Below are 18,363 nucleotides of genomic sequence, written 5' to 3'. Positions count from 1 at the left end.
CCCCATGTGACCAGGAAGACAGCAAGGCAGCAGGAGGTTCTGCTGCCTTGTCATCTTCGGGTGCCCTCGACCCCGCCCATGTTGCCATCGACATGGGGAGGGTCAAGGGCACCCAGCTGCCCCCCCGGTTGCCGTCGCCACCCTCCTGGCTCCCAGCCAGCAACCGGCAGTCTCTTCTGTCCTCCCTTCCGGGGAGGCCAGAAGAGACTGTCATCCCTCGTCCTCCGAGCTGCTTTTATAAGCACTGAGGCCAGGGGCGGGGCTTGGCAAGGTGGGGCCATGCCCCCTCTGAGCCCCGCCTCCCAGGTGCAGGGGGTGCGCCCGGAGACAATTTGTCTCCAGGCGCCATTTCCCCCCTGATACGCATCTGGTAAAATGGTTCCATTTATCCCTATGGTCCCCCCGCCCCAAATCTCCTACCTGGTTCTCAGGAAATTTGGGAATGTTACAGTGGAAAGGAAGATGTTTGGGAACTGAGCATCTCAAGGACAGCACGGTGATCGTGTCATCCACCTGCCGCCTCCCCCTGCTGGGTCAGCTCCGGCTCCAGTTACAGCATCAAAGAAAGCGAAAGAGCAGGAAAGGTCCATTAACATATCAGAGGTGAAGACTGCCTCCCACCCTCCCCACAGGCAGGTGTGAATCTTTGCACCTTAGTCCCATATATAGATGTGGGGGGGGGGGCATCCTGACACACACCCACTTTAGCATTTTTGCCTTTCCTGGGGTAATTTTTTTAGGTTTCCTCCATTTGTTGGTGGGGGGAAGAAGAAGAAGAAGAAGAAGAAGAAGAGGAAGAGGAAGGAGGAGGAGGAGGAGGAGGAGGAGGAGGGGGAGGAGGCTGGGCGCCATCCCAAAAAACCCTAGGGCAGCACGTGAAACATCTTTGAATTGACAAAATTAACATCTGTCAAATTCAGAAGGCAGCCTTGCTGGCATCCGCACGAATACTACGCCGATACATTACAACTTCCTAGGCCTCTGGGTGAGGCTCAAATTGTAATGAAGGCCAACAACCAGCTAAAGATCTGGCAGCTGTGAAATCTACAACAACAACAACAACAATAATAAAACAAAAGAATCGCAGATAGCAAGATTCTCCAAAAACCCAGGTTGGAGGCGGGGAGGGGGGCACGGGGTGAACTCACGTTAGGAGCGGGATCTGTGTGAAGTCCCCCCCCCCCCCTGAGTTTTATTGGCCTGTGCGGAAGGCGCCCTAGACAGGTCTGTGAGATGCCTGTGGCCACACCTTGTGGTCTGAGGAGCTTTGTAACAGCACGTTCCATACTTTTCAGCATCCCTGTGGTACAGGGAAGAGCGCGGAACACGGTCCCTATTTCAGAGGAATTGCTTTTCTACCGCTCTCTTGTTCTTTCCCCTTCACTTCTTATTGCTTCTGCTTCTTGCCAGAGTGCCACCCCCTGCTTGTACAAAGATCTATCCGCTCATTTAAATCTTGAGGGGGTGCCTCCGGGGAATGCAAAATTAATGAAATGGCTCAGACTTGCTTTCTTTATATAACTCTCTTAGACGTCTGGAATCGAAGAAGCCGTTTCCCTCTCCAACAGCCTCAGCATCTGCGAGTGCCCCAGGATCGAACTCTTCCAAAACCAAGCCAAAAGCAAAGGGGACTTTGAGGAGCCATATAGGCAGGGTAATATTAGCGAAGCTGCTCTAAGTGTCCGCGGATCCATTCTTCTAAGAGGGATTTTTGCCAGTCGTGCAAAGCTGCTGTATGTACCACAGTTACATGAAATGAAGGTGCCGTGTCACCTGTAGCTTCTTCCCTAGGACCCTTCAACATAACTGCTCGATACCCAGGTTTTAGCAGTTGGGATAAAGGAACCCATTTGCCGGTTTTTGCGTTCACGTGCATCTGTGCAGGCAGTGAGCGGAGCCCACGGAGACAATCTGGGTTGCTGTCGCGTGGTGTAGTGGTTAAGAGCAGGTGCACTCTAATCTGGGGAACCGGGTTTGATTCCCCACTCTGCTGCTTGAGCTGTGGAGGCTTATCTGGTGAACCAGATTAGCTTGTGCACTCCTTTACCATCTATGGGACACTTCCCCCCCTCTTTGGGAGGGTTTTAATAAGGATTTTATTGCTGACGCTGTTTTATATGTTGACTATTGTGTTTATTTTAAATGGGTTGTATGTTGTATAATTATGTTGTCCATTGGCCAGAGCCCTTTGGGGGTAGGGCGGTATAAAAAACTCAAAAATAAATTAATTAATTAACACATGCCAGCTGGGTGACCTTGGGCTAGTCACAGTTCTTTGGAGCTCTCTCAGCCCCACCCACCTGACAGGGTGCTTGTTGTGGGGGCGGGGAAGAGAAAGGCGATCGTCAGCCCCTTTGAGTCTCCTTACAGGAGAGAAAGGGGGGGATAGAAATCCAAACTCTTCTTCTATGTCGGTTCTTGGTCGTTCTTCTACCTGTCCAGAGAGCGACTTGTGTAAGTCCAACAAGCTTTTGGTTGTATGAAGCTACTCGTCTCTGATCAAATGTGTTGATTGGAGAAACTGAACTATTTGTTGACACTGAACTGCGATTCTCGAATGATAACTAAGGAGCTCTTACATCTTCCTCAGGCAAGGTCATCATTTCCAAAGTTTTTCTCGGGAACAAAGCACAAGCTCGCGAGGCGGAGGCAATCATCCAAGCGAACTTCCCCGGGGTCAATTCTGTGTACAGACCTCGCTGCCTCCCTCCAAATGCCACCTCTGCAGCCGGCGACGGAACTGTGACTGAGCCGGAGAACTCAAAGGGTGAGTTTGCCTCTCCAGTGTGTGTGTGTGTGTGTTGGCATAGCAGGCCTCCAGTTCAAAGAGGTGTGAGCATAGAATAGTGGGGGGGGGGGGGGGGATGAATTGTATCATGGAGCCACTAGAGGGAGCTCTAGCCTCACACATGAGCCAGATGTGTTTATCACAGGCGGGCCACTGTGTCTCCTGGGTTGTGCAGATGGCTTCATGGAAGAAGAGTTTGCATTTATGCAGAGGTGTATCTAGGGAAAATGTAGCCTGGTGCAAAACGTACAGACTCCTTTCCCTTTCTCTCCCCTGCATCTTGTGAGGCAGGTGGGGCTGAGAGAGTTCTGAGAGGATTGTGACTAGCCTGAGGTCAGCCAGCAGGCTTCATGTGGAGGAGCGGGGAAACAAACCCAGTCCTCCAGATTAGAGTCTGCTGCTCACATGGAAGAGTGGAGAATCAAACCCACTTCTCCAGGTTAGAGTCTGGAGCCCAAGAAGAACGGCAGAAGCCACAAACGCCAGGGGCGACGTAGCACTGAGGCAACCTGGTTCTGACGCTTTTCTTCCAGTCACGTATGTCCTGAGAATACAGTCGCTGTAGCAATTGACCTGCTTGTTTATGGTTCCTCCGACTCATAACCCCAGAGTGGATTCTGCAGGATGGTCACAAGCGTTCCTTTGACATTCGCTAATTGAACCGCCGGGACTGAGATACAGTTCGGTTTCCTGAAGGAAATGTAGCACTTTGAATCAGTCTTCTGTTCTATGCAGACCAGAAAAGAGGATACCCCCTTTTTACACACCTATCAGTCGGGTTCAAAAAGCTTACCCAAATGAATGACTCCCTTCCCTTATGGAGAGAGAACTCTGTGTGGAGTCTTCCGAGAGCGAACGCGGCTCAGAGGTAGAGCATCAGCTTGGCATGCAGAAGGACCCAGGTTCAATCCCTGTCCTCACTTAAAGAACCGCCAGAACATAAAGAACAAAGCCAATGGATCAGACCCAAGTCCCATCTAAGTCCAGCTCTCTGCTACTTCGCCAGTGGCCCGCCAGGTGCCTTTAAGAGACTCACGTGCAGGATGTGAAAGCAATGGCCTTCTGCGGCTGTTGCTCCCGATCACCTGGACTGTTAAGGCATTTGCAATCTCAGATCAAGGAGGATCAAAATTGGTAGCCATAAATCGACTTCTCCTCCATAAATCTGTCCAAGCCCCTTTTAAAGCTATCCAGGTTAGTGGCCATCACCACCTCCTGTGGCAGCATATTCCAAACACCAATCACACGCTATGAAGAAGTGTTTTCCCTTTATTAGTTCTAGCCAATTCTTCCCCCTGTAGCATTTTTCAAATGTATGCCCCTGGTTTCTTAGTATTGTGAGAAAGAGAGAAAATTTCTCTCTGTCAACATTTTCTACCCCATGCATAATTTTTGGTAGACTTCCCAAACATCCCCCCTCAGCCAGCCTCCTCTCTCCTAAACTAAAGGAGTCCCCAAAGCGGCTGCAGCCTCTCCTCATAGGGAAGGTTAGCTCCAGTCCACTCAATCATCCCAGGTTGCCCTTCGCTGCACTTTTTCTATCTCCTCAATATCCTTTTTTGAGATGCGGTGACCATTGTGAACTGGACACAGTACTCAGAGTGCTTTGGCTTCCTTATCCACTGCTTTATATAAAAAGGAGCATTTTTTGATAATCTTTGCATTTTTTATTTATCAAATTCCTTTTCTAATGATCCCCAGCATAGGAAGTTGCCTTTTCACAGCTGTTGCATGCATTTGAGTTTGACAATTCCCATGGAACTACTTCAAGCTAAGACGCCTAAAATCCTTTCCTGGTCTGTGACTACGGAGTAGCATCTGACCCCTGTAAGCGTGTTAATGTGTAGTTTGGATTTTTTGCCCTAATATGTGCAGCATCACTTTACATTTTGCTACATTGAACTGCATTTGCCATTTTCTGGAGCCCACTCACCTAATTTATCAAGGTCCGCTTTGGAGCTTCTTGGCAATCGCTTTGTGGTTCTCCACCACCCTACATAAGTTGGTATCATCTGCCAAAGCTTGTGCCACCACGCTACCCACCCCTACTTCCAGGTCATTTATGAATAGGTTAAAGAGCACTGGTCTCCCCAAAACGGATCCTTAGGGGGGACACCACTCCACGGCTTATCCTCTCCATTGTGAGAACTTCCCATTTACACCCACTCTTTGTTTCCCTGTTTCCTAAACCAGTTTTTAATCCATAGGAGGACTTCCCCTCTTATTCCTTGTTGATTGCTGAGAGTTTTCTCCAACAGTCTCTGGTGAGGAACTTTGTCAAAAGCCTTTTGGAAATCCAAGACAATGTCCACCAGTTCACCCCTGTCCACATGCCTGTTTACACCCTCAAAGAACTCTAGTAAGTTTGTAAGACAGGATTTGCCTCTGCAAAAGCCATGCTGAAGCTCTTCCTCCAGCAGGTCTTGCTTTCTACATGTTTTATAATTTTATCTTTAATGATAGATTCTTCTAATTTACCAGGAACAGATGTCAAACTGACTGGCCTGTAATTTCCCGGGTCCCTCCTAGATCCTTTTTTAAAGATTGGTGTGACATTGGCCATCTTCCAGTCTTCAGGGATGGAGCCTGATTTCAGGGATAAGTTGCATATTAAAGTGAGAAGATCAGCAATTTCATGCTTGAGCTCTTTAAGAACTCTTGGGTGAATGCAATCTGGGCCAGGGGATTTGGTAACATTTAGTTTATCAATGGCTGCCAGTTGAAAGCAACAGGTGGTAGGTGATGTGAAAATTGAATCTCCAGTTGAAAGCAACAGGTGGTAGGTGATGTGAAAGACCTCTGCCTGTGACATTGGATAGCTGCTGCCAGCCAGAGTAGAGGGGTCTGCAACCTGCGGCTCTCCAGATGTTCTCTCCTCCTCCTCCTCCTCCTCCTCCTCCTCCTCCTCCTCCTCCTCCTCCTCCTCCTCCTCCTCCTCCTCCTTCTTCTTGAGGCCCTCTAGTCCAGGGATCTGCAACCTGCGGCTCTCCAGATGTCCTCCTCCTCCTCCTCCTCCTCCTCCTCCTTCTTGAGGCCCTCTAGTCCAGGGATCTGCAACCTGCAGCTCTCCAGATGTTCATGGACTACAATTGGCTATGCTGGCAAGGGCTGATGGGAATTGTAGATCATGAACATCTGGAGAGCCACAGGTGCAGACCTCTGGAGTAGACAATACTGACATCAAGCCAGTATGAGAGTCAGCATGGTGCAGTGGTTAAGAGCGACATCTTCTTATCTGAAGAACCAGGTTTGATTTACCATGCCTCCACGTGAGTGTGGAAACTAATGTGGTTCACCAGATAAGCCTCTGTCACACAAGTGGAGGAGTGGGGAAATCAAACCTGGTTCTCCAGATTAGAATCCACTGGCTCTCTAGGTTGGCTCTCTAGGCCAGCAAGAGACTGGATTTGGAGACAACTTAGGGCAGGGAAGGCCTTGTCCTACCCCCAGTCTCTTGCCGGCCTAGGCACCAGTTGGCTAGAAGGAAAGCAAGCGTAGGCTGAATTTTAAAGGAAACACAGGGTTTTTTTTTGCAGGGCCGGAGCCAGGGGTAACAGCCCCCTCGTGTCCCCCCCTCGCTACACCCATGCATGTGTTGGAAAGGCTTTTCTGAGCTTTGCAGAGCTTTGCTGTGCCACTTCTGTTCATTTCTAGCAGATTTCCATTGATTTCCAATTTCTTTCTGGAACGTGACTTTTGGTGGCTGGCTTTTACCACCCCCTGCGCAGGGAGTAAATGAAGGACCACTTTGATCCAAGTTAAGCCCCAGATGTTCGTGGTGTGAATGGGTCCCATTCAGAGATCAGTGGAGAGGGTTCGTGTTCTTTCTTCGCTAGTCTTTCAGCCCAATACTGGTCTTGTTTCTATCTCACTGTGTTCTACTGATCTTAGGGCGATTCCGCACACGAGTAAAATAGGTTCGACCCAGTTCCCTGAGAAGGGTACTAACCTAGGTCGAAGCCATTGTTGTTCCCCACTGCAACCAGCTTGATCCCAGCTCGGAGGGCGGAACCATCCTGTGCCTCTTCGCCGCTCTGTTCCGATTGGCTACTGTTCTATGGCCATGTTCCGTCTATCCCCACACATGTTATTAAAAAAACTGCCACAGGAATGGAGGGACGAGGGTGGTGTTTTTTGATTGGCCAGCTGTACGCATGCCCGAAACACTCAGCTGTGATTGACTGAATGGGGGACTCCTGGCACCAGAGATTCCGCACTTTACTGGAATCAAGCTGAGTTTGAGCATGGTTCCCTGAAAAAGTAGTAGTTCCCAACTGGAGTCGGACATTTGACCGTTACACGGGGCGAAGCTGGTACAAAACCACGTCGATCCCAGTGGTTGTGCGGAGCACTTAGGTCGAACGCAGCTCGAACTTAGGTCGATAATGCAAGTGCGGAATCGACCTTACTCTCCCCAACTAGGAGTAAATAGGATTGTGACTTTTGTATTATGGAACATCTAACAACCCCCTCCCTTTTTTAAAGGCCATCTCTAGCAGCCAGTTTGGTGTAGTGTAGTGGTTAGAACATCAGACTAGGATGCAGGTGACCTGGGTTCAAATCTTCCACAGTGACACAAAATCATTTTCTCTTATCCAACCAGGGGCGTAACACCCAGGGGGACATACGGGGTCAAATGTCCCCAGACTGCAACCATTTAGTCACAGGGGGTGAATTGCCCCCCACACCTCTCCTCTCCCCACCCCCCGCCCCCCGGTCCATACACTGACTTCAAGACAAGTGATTTGCAGACTTGAGATTTAGGGCATGTTCTATAATGTGAATGTGACTTTGAGATGATCTGGTGCAAAAAAACACATTGTTTGGTCACGGTGGGGGAGGGCAGCTGGAGGGGTGGAGGCGGAAAGTTCAGATTTTGCAATCAGGCTACATTTTCCCTAGATACGCCTCTGATCCTAACCTACCTCCAAGGGTTGTGAGAACTAAGGCAACCCACTTATGCTAACCTGAGCTCCTTGGAGGAAAGACAAGATAAAAACATTCCTAGAAAGACCGATCAGAAAATCAACTTCCTTTTCCTTTTTTCTCCAGCGTCAGAAGTCTGTTCTTCCACAGAGTTCAGAAACTGTGACTGCAGCCTCCGGCAGTGCGAATGGTTTGTGTTCGATTCTGATTTGGTTTTGCCGGAATACGTCGTCGAGTTTGAGTTCATCACATCGGTATGGATTTCCTCTTTCCTAGCGATGTGTTCGGGGATAAGGACTGTAGACCAGGGATCCCCCAACCCTTTTCAGCCTGTAGGTATCTTTGGAGTTCTGACTCAGGGTAGTGGGCCTAACCGCAAAATGGCTGCCATGGGAGGCGGAGCCACTCATAAAATGGCTACTGCAGGAGGTGGAGCCATGCACATACAGGAAGCCCAAGTGAAGGGGGAAAGAAAGGTAGTTTATATATACACACACACACACAGGGAAAATAGAGTAAGAGATAAAATAAAACCCACACTGTGGTGGCAGCAGTCAGTGAAATATTATTTTAATCTGCACAGCCAATCAAAGGCTTTGCTGCGCAAGAACCCTGTGTGTCTCCACCCACTTCCCAAAGCCACTTGGCAAGTACCAGGAAAGGTGTCAGCTGGCATCATGGTGCCTACATCCCCATCAGCTGATGTACAGACTCAGTCAGTGCAATCAAACTCCAGAGAGCAACTCCCCTGATCCTCCAAATCTCTCCATCCAACCCCTTTTTAATGCGAGATTGATGGTTCTTTGTCAACCAATTATAGTCAGAAATATCTGTAGTGAATTTCTTCCTCTTACCTTCTCTAATTTTATCAGAAACACTATTAATTTCAGCCTCCAATATCTTGAAGTGCTGTCTCTGAGTCATTATATACTTTTTGCTTTATTTCTACGTAGCTACAACTCCTAGAGATCCTTGAATTTGTATTTGACTCCATCCATCCATCCATCCATCCATCCATCCATCCATCCATCCATCCATCCATCCATCCATCCATCCATCCATCCATCCATCCATCCATCCATCCATCCATCCATCCATCCATCCACCATCCATCCATCCATCCATCCATCCATCCATCCATCCATCCATCCATCCATCCATCCATCCATCCATCCATCCATCCACCCATCCACCCATCCACCCACCCATCCACCCATCCATCCATCCATCCATCCATCCATCCACCCACCCACCCACCCACCTACCTACCTACCTACCTACCTACCCACCCACCCACCCACCCACCCACGAAGGGAGGGGGAACTGCACCCGGGGCATGAACTGCCCATGCGCCCCCTCCCACCCCACCCCCGCCCTGCCCTGCCCCCGAAACACCCTGCCTGCCCCGATACGTGACTGCAATGGTGGCTCCCGGGGCAAGCTGCCCCGGATGTCCCCATTGCATCTACGCCTCTGATATGTGTGTGTGTGTGTATATATATTATACAGGAGTTGGTTACTTTGTTGCTGTTTCAGTGCTGGTGCATCTGCCGTGCTTCTCAATATGGTGGATCCACCTTGTGGCTGGTAACCTTACTTACCTCTTCTTCTGACTTTGCTAACTAGGAAAGGATTTGTCCCCTCAGCGTAATCCCCAGAATTTTGATCCTTCGAAACGAAGCCTTGCTTGAGGTTCAGATTATTTCCGTAGTGTTTTGAAGTTTAAAATGTAAATACCTAATAAACGGAGGATGAGCCGGGGGCGTGGTCTCTCACACAGGTCAAAGTGGAGACCCTGTTCTCTTCGCTCAGCAATGTGGTTTCGGAGGAAGGGAGGAGAAATTCGGCGGGTTTCATTCTGTCCCAGGACCTGCAGTGCGATGAGCAGGTTTTGAACATGGAACCCGTTGTGAAGCCGAAGCCCAGAATTGTTTGCTTGGATGAAAAGACCATCTTCGCAGTGGCCAAGACCAACTTTTACAGTAAGATAACGGTGAGCACGGAGTTGCGCACGCTCAGCCTGAGTCACCTCATAGGACTGTTGCAAAATTGAAATGGAGGACTGTTCTGTTTCCCAAGCGAACTAATATCAGGTGCCTTGTACTTGGCCAGAACAAAATGTAAGGCCCACAGACAAATGAGCAACAGTTCGAAAAAGGGTTTAATAGTATTGAAAGTTTAGGACTCTTAACTCCTCCCATGAGGTCTGACTAATAAAAAACACGTTCGATCAGCGGCGAAGCTCCTAGGGGGTGGGGTGGGCGCGACGCACCGGGCACATGAATTTGGGTCGCGTGCGGGGGCGCAAAATCCCCCCGGCCACTCCCCATTTCCCCCGCCCCCCCTGCAGCATCCCCCCCCCACACACTTACTTTAGAAAACCGAGCAGGCTGGAGAACAGGCCTTCCTGTTCTGGTGGGAACTACATTTCCCAGGGTCACCCATTTGGTTTCCCTGACGCCCAGAGTAGCTTTTCTCTCCCTCTCTCAGTTCAACTGCTGCCACCACCTGGTTTTTGTATGAATTGCTTACTGGGAGGACCAAGGGCTCCAGGCTTCCCCCCCACCCCCCACCCCTGCATTGCCGTTCTAAGGTCTCTCCTTGTACATCTATACCCGGCTACCCAAATTCTAGTTACCCCAGGGACAGCTTAATGCCTTGAGCTTGAAAGATATAGTGGAACTAAAGGGTTCCCATTATTCGCTTTGCATTCTGGCTTTTCTGCCTCTGCCTGCACCTTAGGTCCATTATGGAGGATTTTAAAATTTGATAATTATTATGTAAAGGAATTATGTCATGGCCCTCAGTTTGCAAGACCAGGCTGTTTATTTTATTTTTTTTGTATTTTTATGTTAATGCTAGGACGTTTTAGAGGTCATTAATTCTTAGGGTCGCCAGAAGTTGGAAGTAGCTTGGTGACACGTAACACATGCAAAAATCCCTCCTCGTGGCTTGGATTTTTCTGGAGATGTTCTATCTCTGCCTAAGGCTCTTTGATGTCTTCGGTCACTCTTGTGAACAGAGAAGAGACCTGCCAGTTCTGTCAATAACAAAACAAACCTTGCTTTTGATGTTAGGTTCTGAACTTGCACGGGAACCGGCTGAGCAAGCTACGAGATATTTCCCGGCTCCTAGGGTTGCGGAAACTGATCATCAGTTTCAATGAATTCACTTCTCTTGACGATGTTTATCACCTGGTAAGAGAAATGTGTATTTGCTCTTCATAATGAAAAATCACCCTGGTTTATCTTTAGAATTGGGATTCTGAGCCTTCGTGTGCCTGTGGGCGCCTTTGGAATTCTGGCAAAGCGAGGTGAACATAACCAGAAAATGGCGACCTGGGGAGGTGGGACCAAAAAGAAAATGGCAGCTTGAGGAGGTTCGGCCAACCACAAATTGGCAGGGAGTGAGGCTATGCATAATACTAGTAGAAACTCTTCAACATTTCAGGCTGAAGGTCTGTTAAACAGGATGCCTTTTAAAATGAACATGAAGTTTTAAATTATTTTCTTGTGTACATTCAGTCGTGTCGTGAAGGTCTTTGTGCTCTGCTTCCAAAGCAATTCTTAAAAGCTGCACAGCCAATCAGATCTTCAGTGGCCAAAGAGCAGCTCTGTTGAGCAAATAATGGATTCAAGGTGCAGGAAAAGAGATTCCACGTAAACATCAGGAAAAACTTCCTGATGATAAAGGCTGTTCAAGGTGGAGTCTCCTTCTTTGGATGTTTTTAAAGAGAGTGCTTTGATTGTGTGTTCCTGCATTGCAGGGGGTAGGACTTGATGGCCCTTGGGGTCTCTTCCAACTCTGTGATTCTAAGTTTTTGAAGGGGGTTGGGGATCTGTGGATCAAGCTCTGTTGCACTCCGGATCGTCGCTGCAAACATTGCCTACCTAATGAAGCTGTATCAATACATGTGATGACTCCTGCATTTCTAAATTTTCCTCCTAATCGATACCAAATTTCAGCCAAACCTCGAATATTTTGATGCCAGCCATAACCACGTGATCACCCTGGAGGGCATGAGAGGTCTAAGCAAACTGAAACACTTGGATCTAAGCTGGAACCAGTTGAAGAAGACGGGGGAAGAAATTAGTGTTTTACGGAGACACATGCCCATGGTGCAGAATCTGAATATCAAGCATAACCCGTGGCATAAGGTATGTTTCAGTCCAAATGGCTTCTTTCCCCTAAAGTTCAGGGTATTTTGTCTTTTTGTTTGTATATTTCATGCTCAGTTTGAGTAACACTGTTGCAACTACAAACACAACCTTAAAAGTCTCAGTACTTTATTTATTTAAAACAAATAGGTTCATCCAAGGCAGTCATCTACTACAGCAACTACCATAGCCATACTACAACTTGGAAGTAGAAGTGGTATTACTACTATAGTAACATATATGTTGTTACTACCACCACCACCACCACCACCACCACCACCACCACCACCACCACCACCACCACTACTACTACTACTACTACTACTACTGTATCATATATTTTACTACTACTACTGGTACTACTATAGTACCATTTCTTCTTCTTCTTCTTCTTCTTCTTCTTCTTCTTCTTCTTCTTCTTCTTCTTCTTCTTCTTCTTCTTCTTCTTCTGCTGCTGCTGCTGCTACTCCTGCTGCTGCTACTACTGCTGCTACTACTGCTGCTACTACTTTCTGCAATTATGGTTACTCGCTACTGATACTGCTCTGTGCTTCTACAACCACATCATGCCAGTATGTGGTCATTACCACTACTCGCTATCATTGTCTTCTGTTATTATTACTACATTGTAACTATTACTGTAGTGGCTTCTCTACTAGGGATGGTGTGAAATGAGGTGATAAATGTCATAGGTGGAGCACTATATAACATTACATTGTTCAGAGCGCACCAAGGATTCAGAGGGGAAACAGTGTAGCTGAGATGTCAGTTTCTCATTCCACTCTGCTGCTTTCTCTGGCTGATTACCCACTGCTGGCGTCTCCCAGCCGTGCCCTGCTCTGGTGCATGCCAGAAGTGCTCTAGCTTTCCCTGGGGATAGCGAGAAGCATGCGTGGGGCAAGAGGAAATGCATTGGCCCAAGCGTGTGGGACCCCAATTCACATTGGCCCCCTTCCAAGCGTGTGGGACCCCAATTCACATTGGCCCAAGTGTGTGGGACCCATGTGTTTGGGAAACAAGTTCTCATCAGCACGATGTATGACTAGATTTCAAAGTCAGGTTGGGAAATTCGGCGCTCACAGGTTAGCATGTGCAGTTTGGCCCTCGTTCTTCCACCAGCGACGGGTCTTTGCTGGAAAATCTGCACTGTTAACTTGATCTTCCCCCATCGAAAAGGTTCACTACCAACGACAATCAGTGCTTTTCTCTTGTCTTGCCCCCACCCCCCACCCCCCACCCCAGCCAGCTTCTGTGCGATTGAATGTGATTGGCCAACTGAAGACTCTGACCCAACTGGACGGGGTCCCGATTACCGAGGAAGAGGCAGCCGCCGCCGCCCGGTTCATAGTGGATTCCAGAATCTCTCAGGTTTGATGTCCTCTGGCAGATTGTGACCATTTTCCTTGGTCCGGTGTGTATTGCTGGCACCGTTTGAAGTGCTCTTTCGAGCGATTCTGATGGCTGTTGTTTTTAAGAGTCACGCAACTCCCTGTGCTCTGAAGCACACGTTCTATGCTATGGGAGGGACCGTGGCTCGGGGGTGGGGCGTCGACTCAGCAGGCCGAAGGGAACAGGTTCAATCCTTCGCATCTCCGGTTGAGCGGGTGATGTGAAAAACCTCTATCTAAGATCCTGCAGAGCCGCTGCCAGTCTGTGTAGGCAATACTGACTTCGTTGGACCAATACAAAGCTGTATCCTGTGAGAGGCAGTGTGTAAAGTTGCTGCTTAGCCTTGGAAGGTTTTCGTCTGACAAGGTTGGTGGGACGCCCAGATTGGGGAGTGTTGCTAGTATCTGTAGTTTCTAGTATCTGTATCTTCTGTTTCTTTTGCCTGTCTGTGTGAAACTGTTTCAATGTGTTTTTCGGATGGGAACTACAGGTGTTTATCTAACTTTGGCGGGAACTGGTGGGGAGCCCGTAAAAGAGGCTGTTCAAACGTTGGGAGGCCAGTTCCCGCATTGTGATCGACTTAGAATGCCAGCTCAATAAAGAACTTGAAAAGTTACTTTTGGCCTGGACTTTACTGGTTCCTTACGTTATGCGGGAACTGGCCTCCCAACATTCGAACAGCCTCTTTTACGGCATCCTGCTGGCAGGGGATTATGGGAACTGTAGTCCATAACATCTGGAGGGCCGCGAGTTTGACACCTATGTAGAACATTCAAACAACCTCAATACATCAATCCCGTATCCTTCCTCCCCCCATCCTTTAGCTCTATCCCACACTACAGAAGGCACGAAAGACAGGAATGCAGGATGGACTCAGGGTCGGGGGACTGAGATACGGCCTATTTTGCCGTCAGCTTGTTCATCCCCCATCCCCCCTCGTGGCATAGTAGTTAAGAGCAGGTGCATTCTAATCTGGAGGAACCGGGTTTGACTCCCCGCTCTGCCGCCTGAGCTGTGGAGGCTTATCTGGGGAATTCAGATTAGCCTGTGCACTCCCACACACGCCAGCTGGGTGACCTTGGGCTAGTCACAGTTCTTCAGAGCTCTCTCAGCCCCACCCACCTCACAGGGTGTTTGTTGTGAGGGAAGAAGGGAAAGGAGATTGCAAACCCCTTTGAGTTTCCTACAGGAGAGAAAGCGGGGGATATAAATCCAAACTCTTCTTCTTCTCTGCTCGATGCCAGGCTCCCGCCTGACAGTAGTCTAGAGATGAGTTGTAATTCTGAAAGCTCTCCAGACCCCATTAGGGGTTTGGAAACTCTAGTGCGCATTCGTGTGGGGGGCTACATACCAAGCCGGTTTCCTCTTTTCTGTCACCGCTTCCATCAAGTGTTCATAGTTGAAGAAGCACTTAAGAAGTGTTTATGTATTTTTCTAGTACAGAAAACCGTCAATGGATGCCAGCAGAAAATTATCTGAGGTTGAGATGTCGGGTGGAGCTAAAAGTGGGGACCCAGATGCTAAGGGCAGAAGGTCAGTAGCTGTGAGATTTTTGTCTCGCCATTTAAATGTGTTGTCTTTGTTTCCACAGCTGATGTTGCGGGAGCGGGCGAGGACAGATACGGAGAAGATCCGTGTCCTCAGCGTTCTACCTGCGGCCAAAGTCCTGAGCCAGATGAGCAAGAATAAGCTGGACATATTTGGGAGCAACTGGTTTACATTGGTAAGGGGGAACGTTACTGAATGTTGGGTGTTCGTTCCTGAAATAGGATCTCTTCTCCCTATCTTTCTCCTTTATTATGATGGTCCAGTGGTTGGTGTCTTTCCATGACTTTTGGGATTCCCATGGCATCTTTATGTGGGAATGACTTACTTACTTACTTACTTACTTACTTACTTACTTACTTACTTACTTACTTACTTACTTACTTACTTACTTACTTACTTACTTATTTATTATTATTATTATTAAACTTATATACCGCCCTCCCGCAAAGGGCTCAGGGCGGTTCACAACATGTAATAAATAACAAACCATACAAAGTAGTGGTATACATTAAAACACAGCGTTCAGTCATAAAACTGTACAGATGCAGGCAGTACATCAGGAGAAAATGCTGCTGGAACACGGCCATAGAACCTGGAAAACCCACAACACCCTAGTAATTCCAGCCGTGAAAGCCTTCGATAATACATTGTTTTCCTTGATGTCTGCCACATATTTTGCAGTGCGGGACAATGGTCGAAAACCAACAACATCAAGGAAAACACTTTCTACCTCTTAAGTAGCAAAACATTGTTGCAGTACTATTTGAGGGGTGGTATCTACACAGATATTCCATTGTGGGAAACCTATTTAGGGTGAAATAACATAATGTGCTTTTGTGTGAGATTTCACTGAGAAGCTGCCTGGAAATATAATTGGAGGACCCTCATGGAATTTGGGGCTGCTTAAGGTGAGAGAGGAGGACAATGAACAAGGTTGACTGGGGGAGTGGGGGAGACGGTCGTTGTGAATTCTCTGTGTTGGGCAGGGGTTGGACTAGATGACCCTTGAGGTCCCCACTTTCACAACTGTTTGCAAGAGGATTTTGCTATTCCTCACAGCTTCAAAGAGCACTGAAAACAGTTTGAAAGTGCAGTATTCTGCATGTGTGGAATGAGCCTAAGATACAGAGGAGGAAGGCTAAATCCTCTCTGTCTGACTATTGACACAAACTATGTACCTTTACCTGTTACTACAATTGTTAATTATTTTTTAACTGTCACCTATTTCACAATATATTCCTTACACTGTACCAATGAAATTTAAATAAACATATTTTTTTAAAAAAGGAATAAGTATAGGAAGGGGGGAAGACTTTTCTGTTTTTGGCATTTCCTTTCTTCCCATGTATGGATTTATGTATTTGTGGTTCATTTTGTTTACGTTGTGTGTGTGTGTGTATTTTACAGTTTGGGTGTGTGTGTGTGTGCTCACGGGTTTATTGTATATATGCGCACGTGTGTTTTTTAAAAACGTTTTCACCATTCACCAAACTTGGAGACCCTGAGCTGAGCTGAGTGGAAAAGTGGGCCAAAAAATGTTTTAAATAAAATAAACAAGAAATAAAACATAGAAGCATGAAAAAAGAATAATTACACCGGGGCAGGGGAAGCACTTGGAAAAAACATGCCCTAAATAATAATAATAATAATAATAATAATAATAATAATAATAATAATAATAATAATAATAATAATAATAATAATAATAATTATTATTATTATTATTATTATTATTATTATTAATTATTAACCGACCAGCCAACCGGTAATAAATAACCATTATACATAACTTCTAACACAGCACAAGTGTCATGAATTCATCTCCGAATAATAGAGTCCTTCCCAGGGACCTGGGATATTAGAACCATTTCGTAGAGATGTGTGCGGTTCCTAGAAGTGCTGCTTTTCTATAGCAACGTATTGGACTATTGTCCAGGACAGGCTTGGAAGCTTTCAGATGTTTTCAAGATTTCTTGAGATTCCTCCTACTACTCCTAAGACTACTACTACTACTACTACTACTACTACTACTACTACTACTACTACTACTACTACTACTACTACTACTACTACTACTACTACTACTACTACTATTAATTCGATTTGATAAACCGCCCTACCCCCCAAAGGGCTCAGCACTATAAAAAGCACTATAAAAGAAGCATAGTGGAAATCACACACACAAAAAGATCCGAAAACTTCTGTGAAAGTCTGGTGCGGTCCTTTCAGTAGATAGGATGCAATTTTGGCATGAACAGTTGGCCGATAGTCCTTCAGTCCAGTGGTCCATGTAGCCCAGAATAGTTTGGTAACTGCTGTCCAGGTTCTCAGGACCAAACAGGCCCAACTAATTCTGAAGCAAGCTTCATGGGCGCTCTTCCTTCGGACGCGGCTGTTGTCTTGAGCGACCACCTGCCATTTCAAGTGCATCCTGTCAGAGGAAGCCAGCGTAGGATGCAATCCATGGAGATCCTCAGGCGTTCGAACCTGTCTTAACCTATGTCGTGGCCCCATCTTCCAGAATCATGTTAATGTGGCAAGATGAAAAGGTTGAATGCTCCACTGTCAGTTCAATTGGAGAGCATGTTTGCAAAGGGAAGCCTCGCGGTCTTGCTCTTTGTACCTTGAGAAAAGAGCGTTTACAGACACTGCCCTGAAATGCTGTATTTAGGCCGATGGGGTCGATATTAGAAGAAGAAGAAGAAGAAGAAGAAGAAGAAGAAGAAGAAGAAGAAGAAGAAGAAGAAGAAGAAGAAGAAGAAGAAGAAGAAGAAGAAGAAGAAGAAGAAGAAGAAGAAGAAGAAGAAGAAGAAGAAGAAGAAGAAGAAGAAGAAGAAGAAGAAGAAGAAGAAGAAGAAGAAGAAGAAGAGGGAGGAGGAGGAGGAGGAGGAGGAGGAGGAGGAGTTTGGATTTATACCCTACCTTTCTCTCCTGTAAGGAGACTAAAAGGGGTTTACAAGCTCCTTTCCCTTCCTCTTCCCACCACAGACACCTTGTGTGGCAGGTGGGACTGAGAGAGTTCTGAAGAACTGTGACTGGCCCAAGGTCACCCAGCAGGAATGTAGGAGTGTGGAAACACATCAGGTTCACCAGATAAACCTCCGCCACCCAGGTGGAGGAGTGGGGAATCAAACCCGGTTCTCCAGATTAGAATCCACCCGCTGTTAACCACAACACCACCATTTGGTGCTCTGACTCCTAACCAACTGGTTGCTTGTAATCCCGACATGCGAGACAGCCGTCCTTTTCAAGAGGTGCTAGTCCACATGGACTAGCAAGATTGGAATGGGAGGAGGAGGATCTATTGCCATACAGTCACTTTGAACCTGCAGTTGAAATTGCTTCCTCAATATTCCCTGTTTGCATGCTACAATTCCCAACCAGGGCAGTGTTTGGACGCACCTCGTGGACATCTCCGTTCTAAAAACCTCAACTTTATGTCACATTTCACCGTCATGCCACCTCTCTTCCTCTGACTTGCATGCTCAGGTATGTTTAAAGAATTTTAGGAAATGTAGTTTGGTGAAGTACTGAAACTTCACCATTTGGGTTCCC

At 47.3% G+C, this 18,363-nt stretch overlaps 1 protein-coding gene across 1 annotated transcript in view; it reads left to right on the top strand.

The window, feature by feature from the left end:
* Positions 1 to 18,363, top strand: part of LRRC9 (leucine rich repeat containing 9) — an 87,291-nt gene that overhangs the window by 30,318 nt on the left and 38,610 nt on the right. Inside the window, exons 8-15 of the mRNA XM_048484661.1 lie at positions 1,531 to 1,654; positions 2,591 to 2,767; positions 7,841 to 7,968; positions 9,495 to 9,707; positions 10,792 to 10,911; positions 11,680 to 11,871; positions 13,114 to 13,239; positions 14,852 to 14,983. Of these exons, the coding sequence (XP_048340618.1) occupies positions 1,531 to 1,654; positions 2,591 to 2,767; positions 7,841 to 7,968; positions 9,495 to 9,707; positions 10,792 to 10,911; positions 11,680 to 11,871; positions 13,114 to 13,239; positions 14,852 to 14,983 (1,212 nt within the window). The remainder of the gene's footprint in view (positions 1 to 1,530; positions 1,655 to 2,590; positions 2,768 to 7,840; positions 7,969 to 9,494; positions 9,708 to 10,791; positions 10,912 to 11,679; positions 11,872 to 13,113; positions 13,240 to 14,851; positions 14,984 to 18,363) is intronic.

The sequence above is a fragment of the Sphaerodactylus townsendi genome, linkage group LG02, assembly GCF_021028975.2.
Source record: "Sphaerodactylus townsendi isolate TG3544 linkage group LG02, MPM_Stown_v2.3, whole genome shotgun sequence".
Taxonomy (NCBI): domain Eukaryota; kingdom Metazoa; phylum Chordata; class Lepidosauria; order Squamata; family Sphaerodactylidae; genus Sphaerodactylus; species Sphaerodactylus townsendi.
Note: the sequence above shows the minus strand (reverse complement) of the source record. Positions and strands in the feature narration are given on the sequence as shown.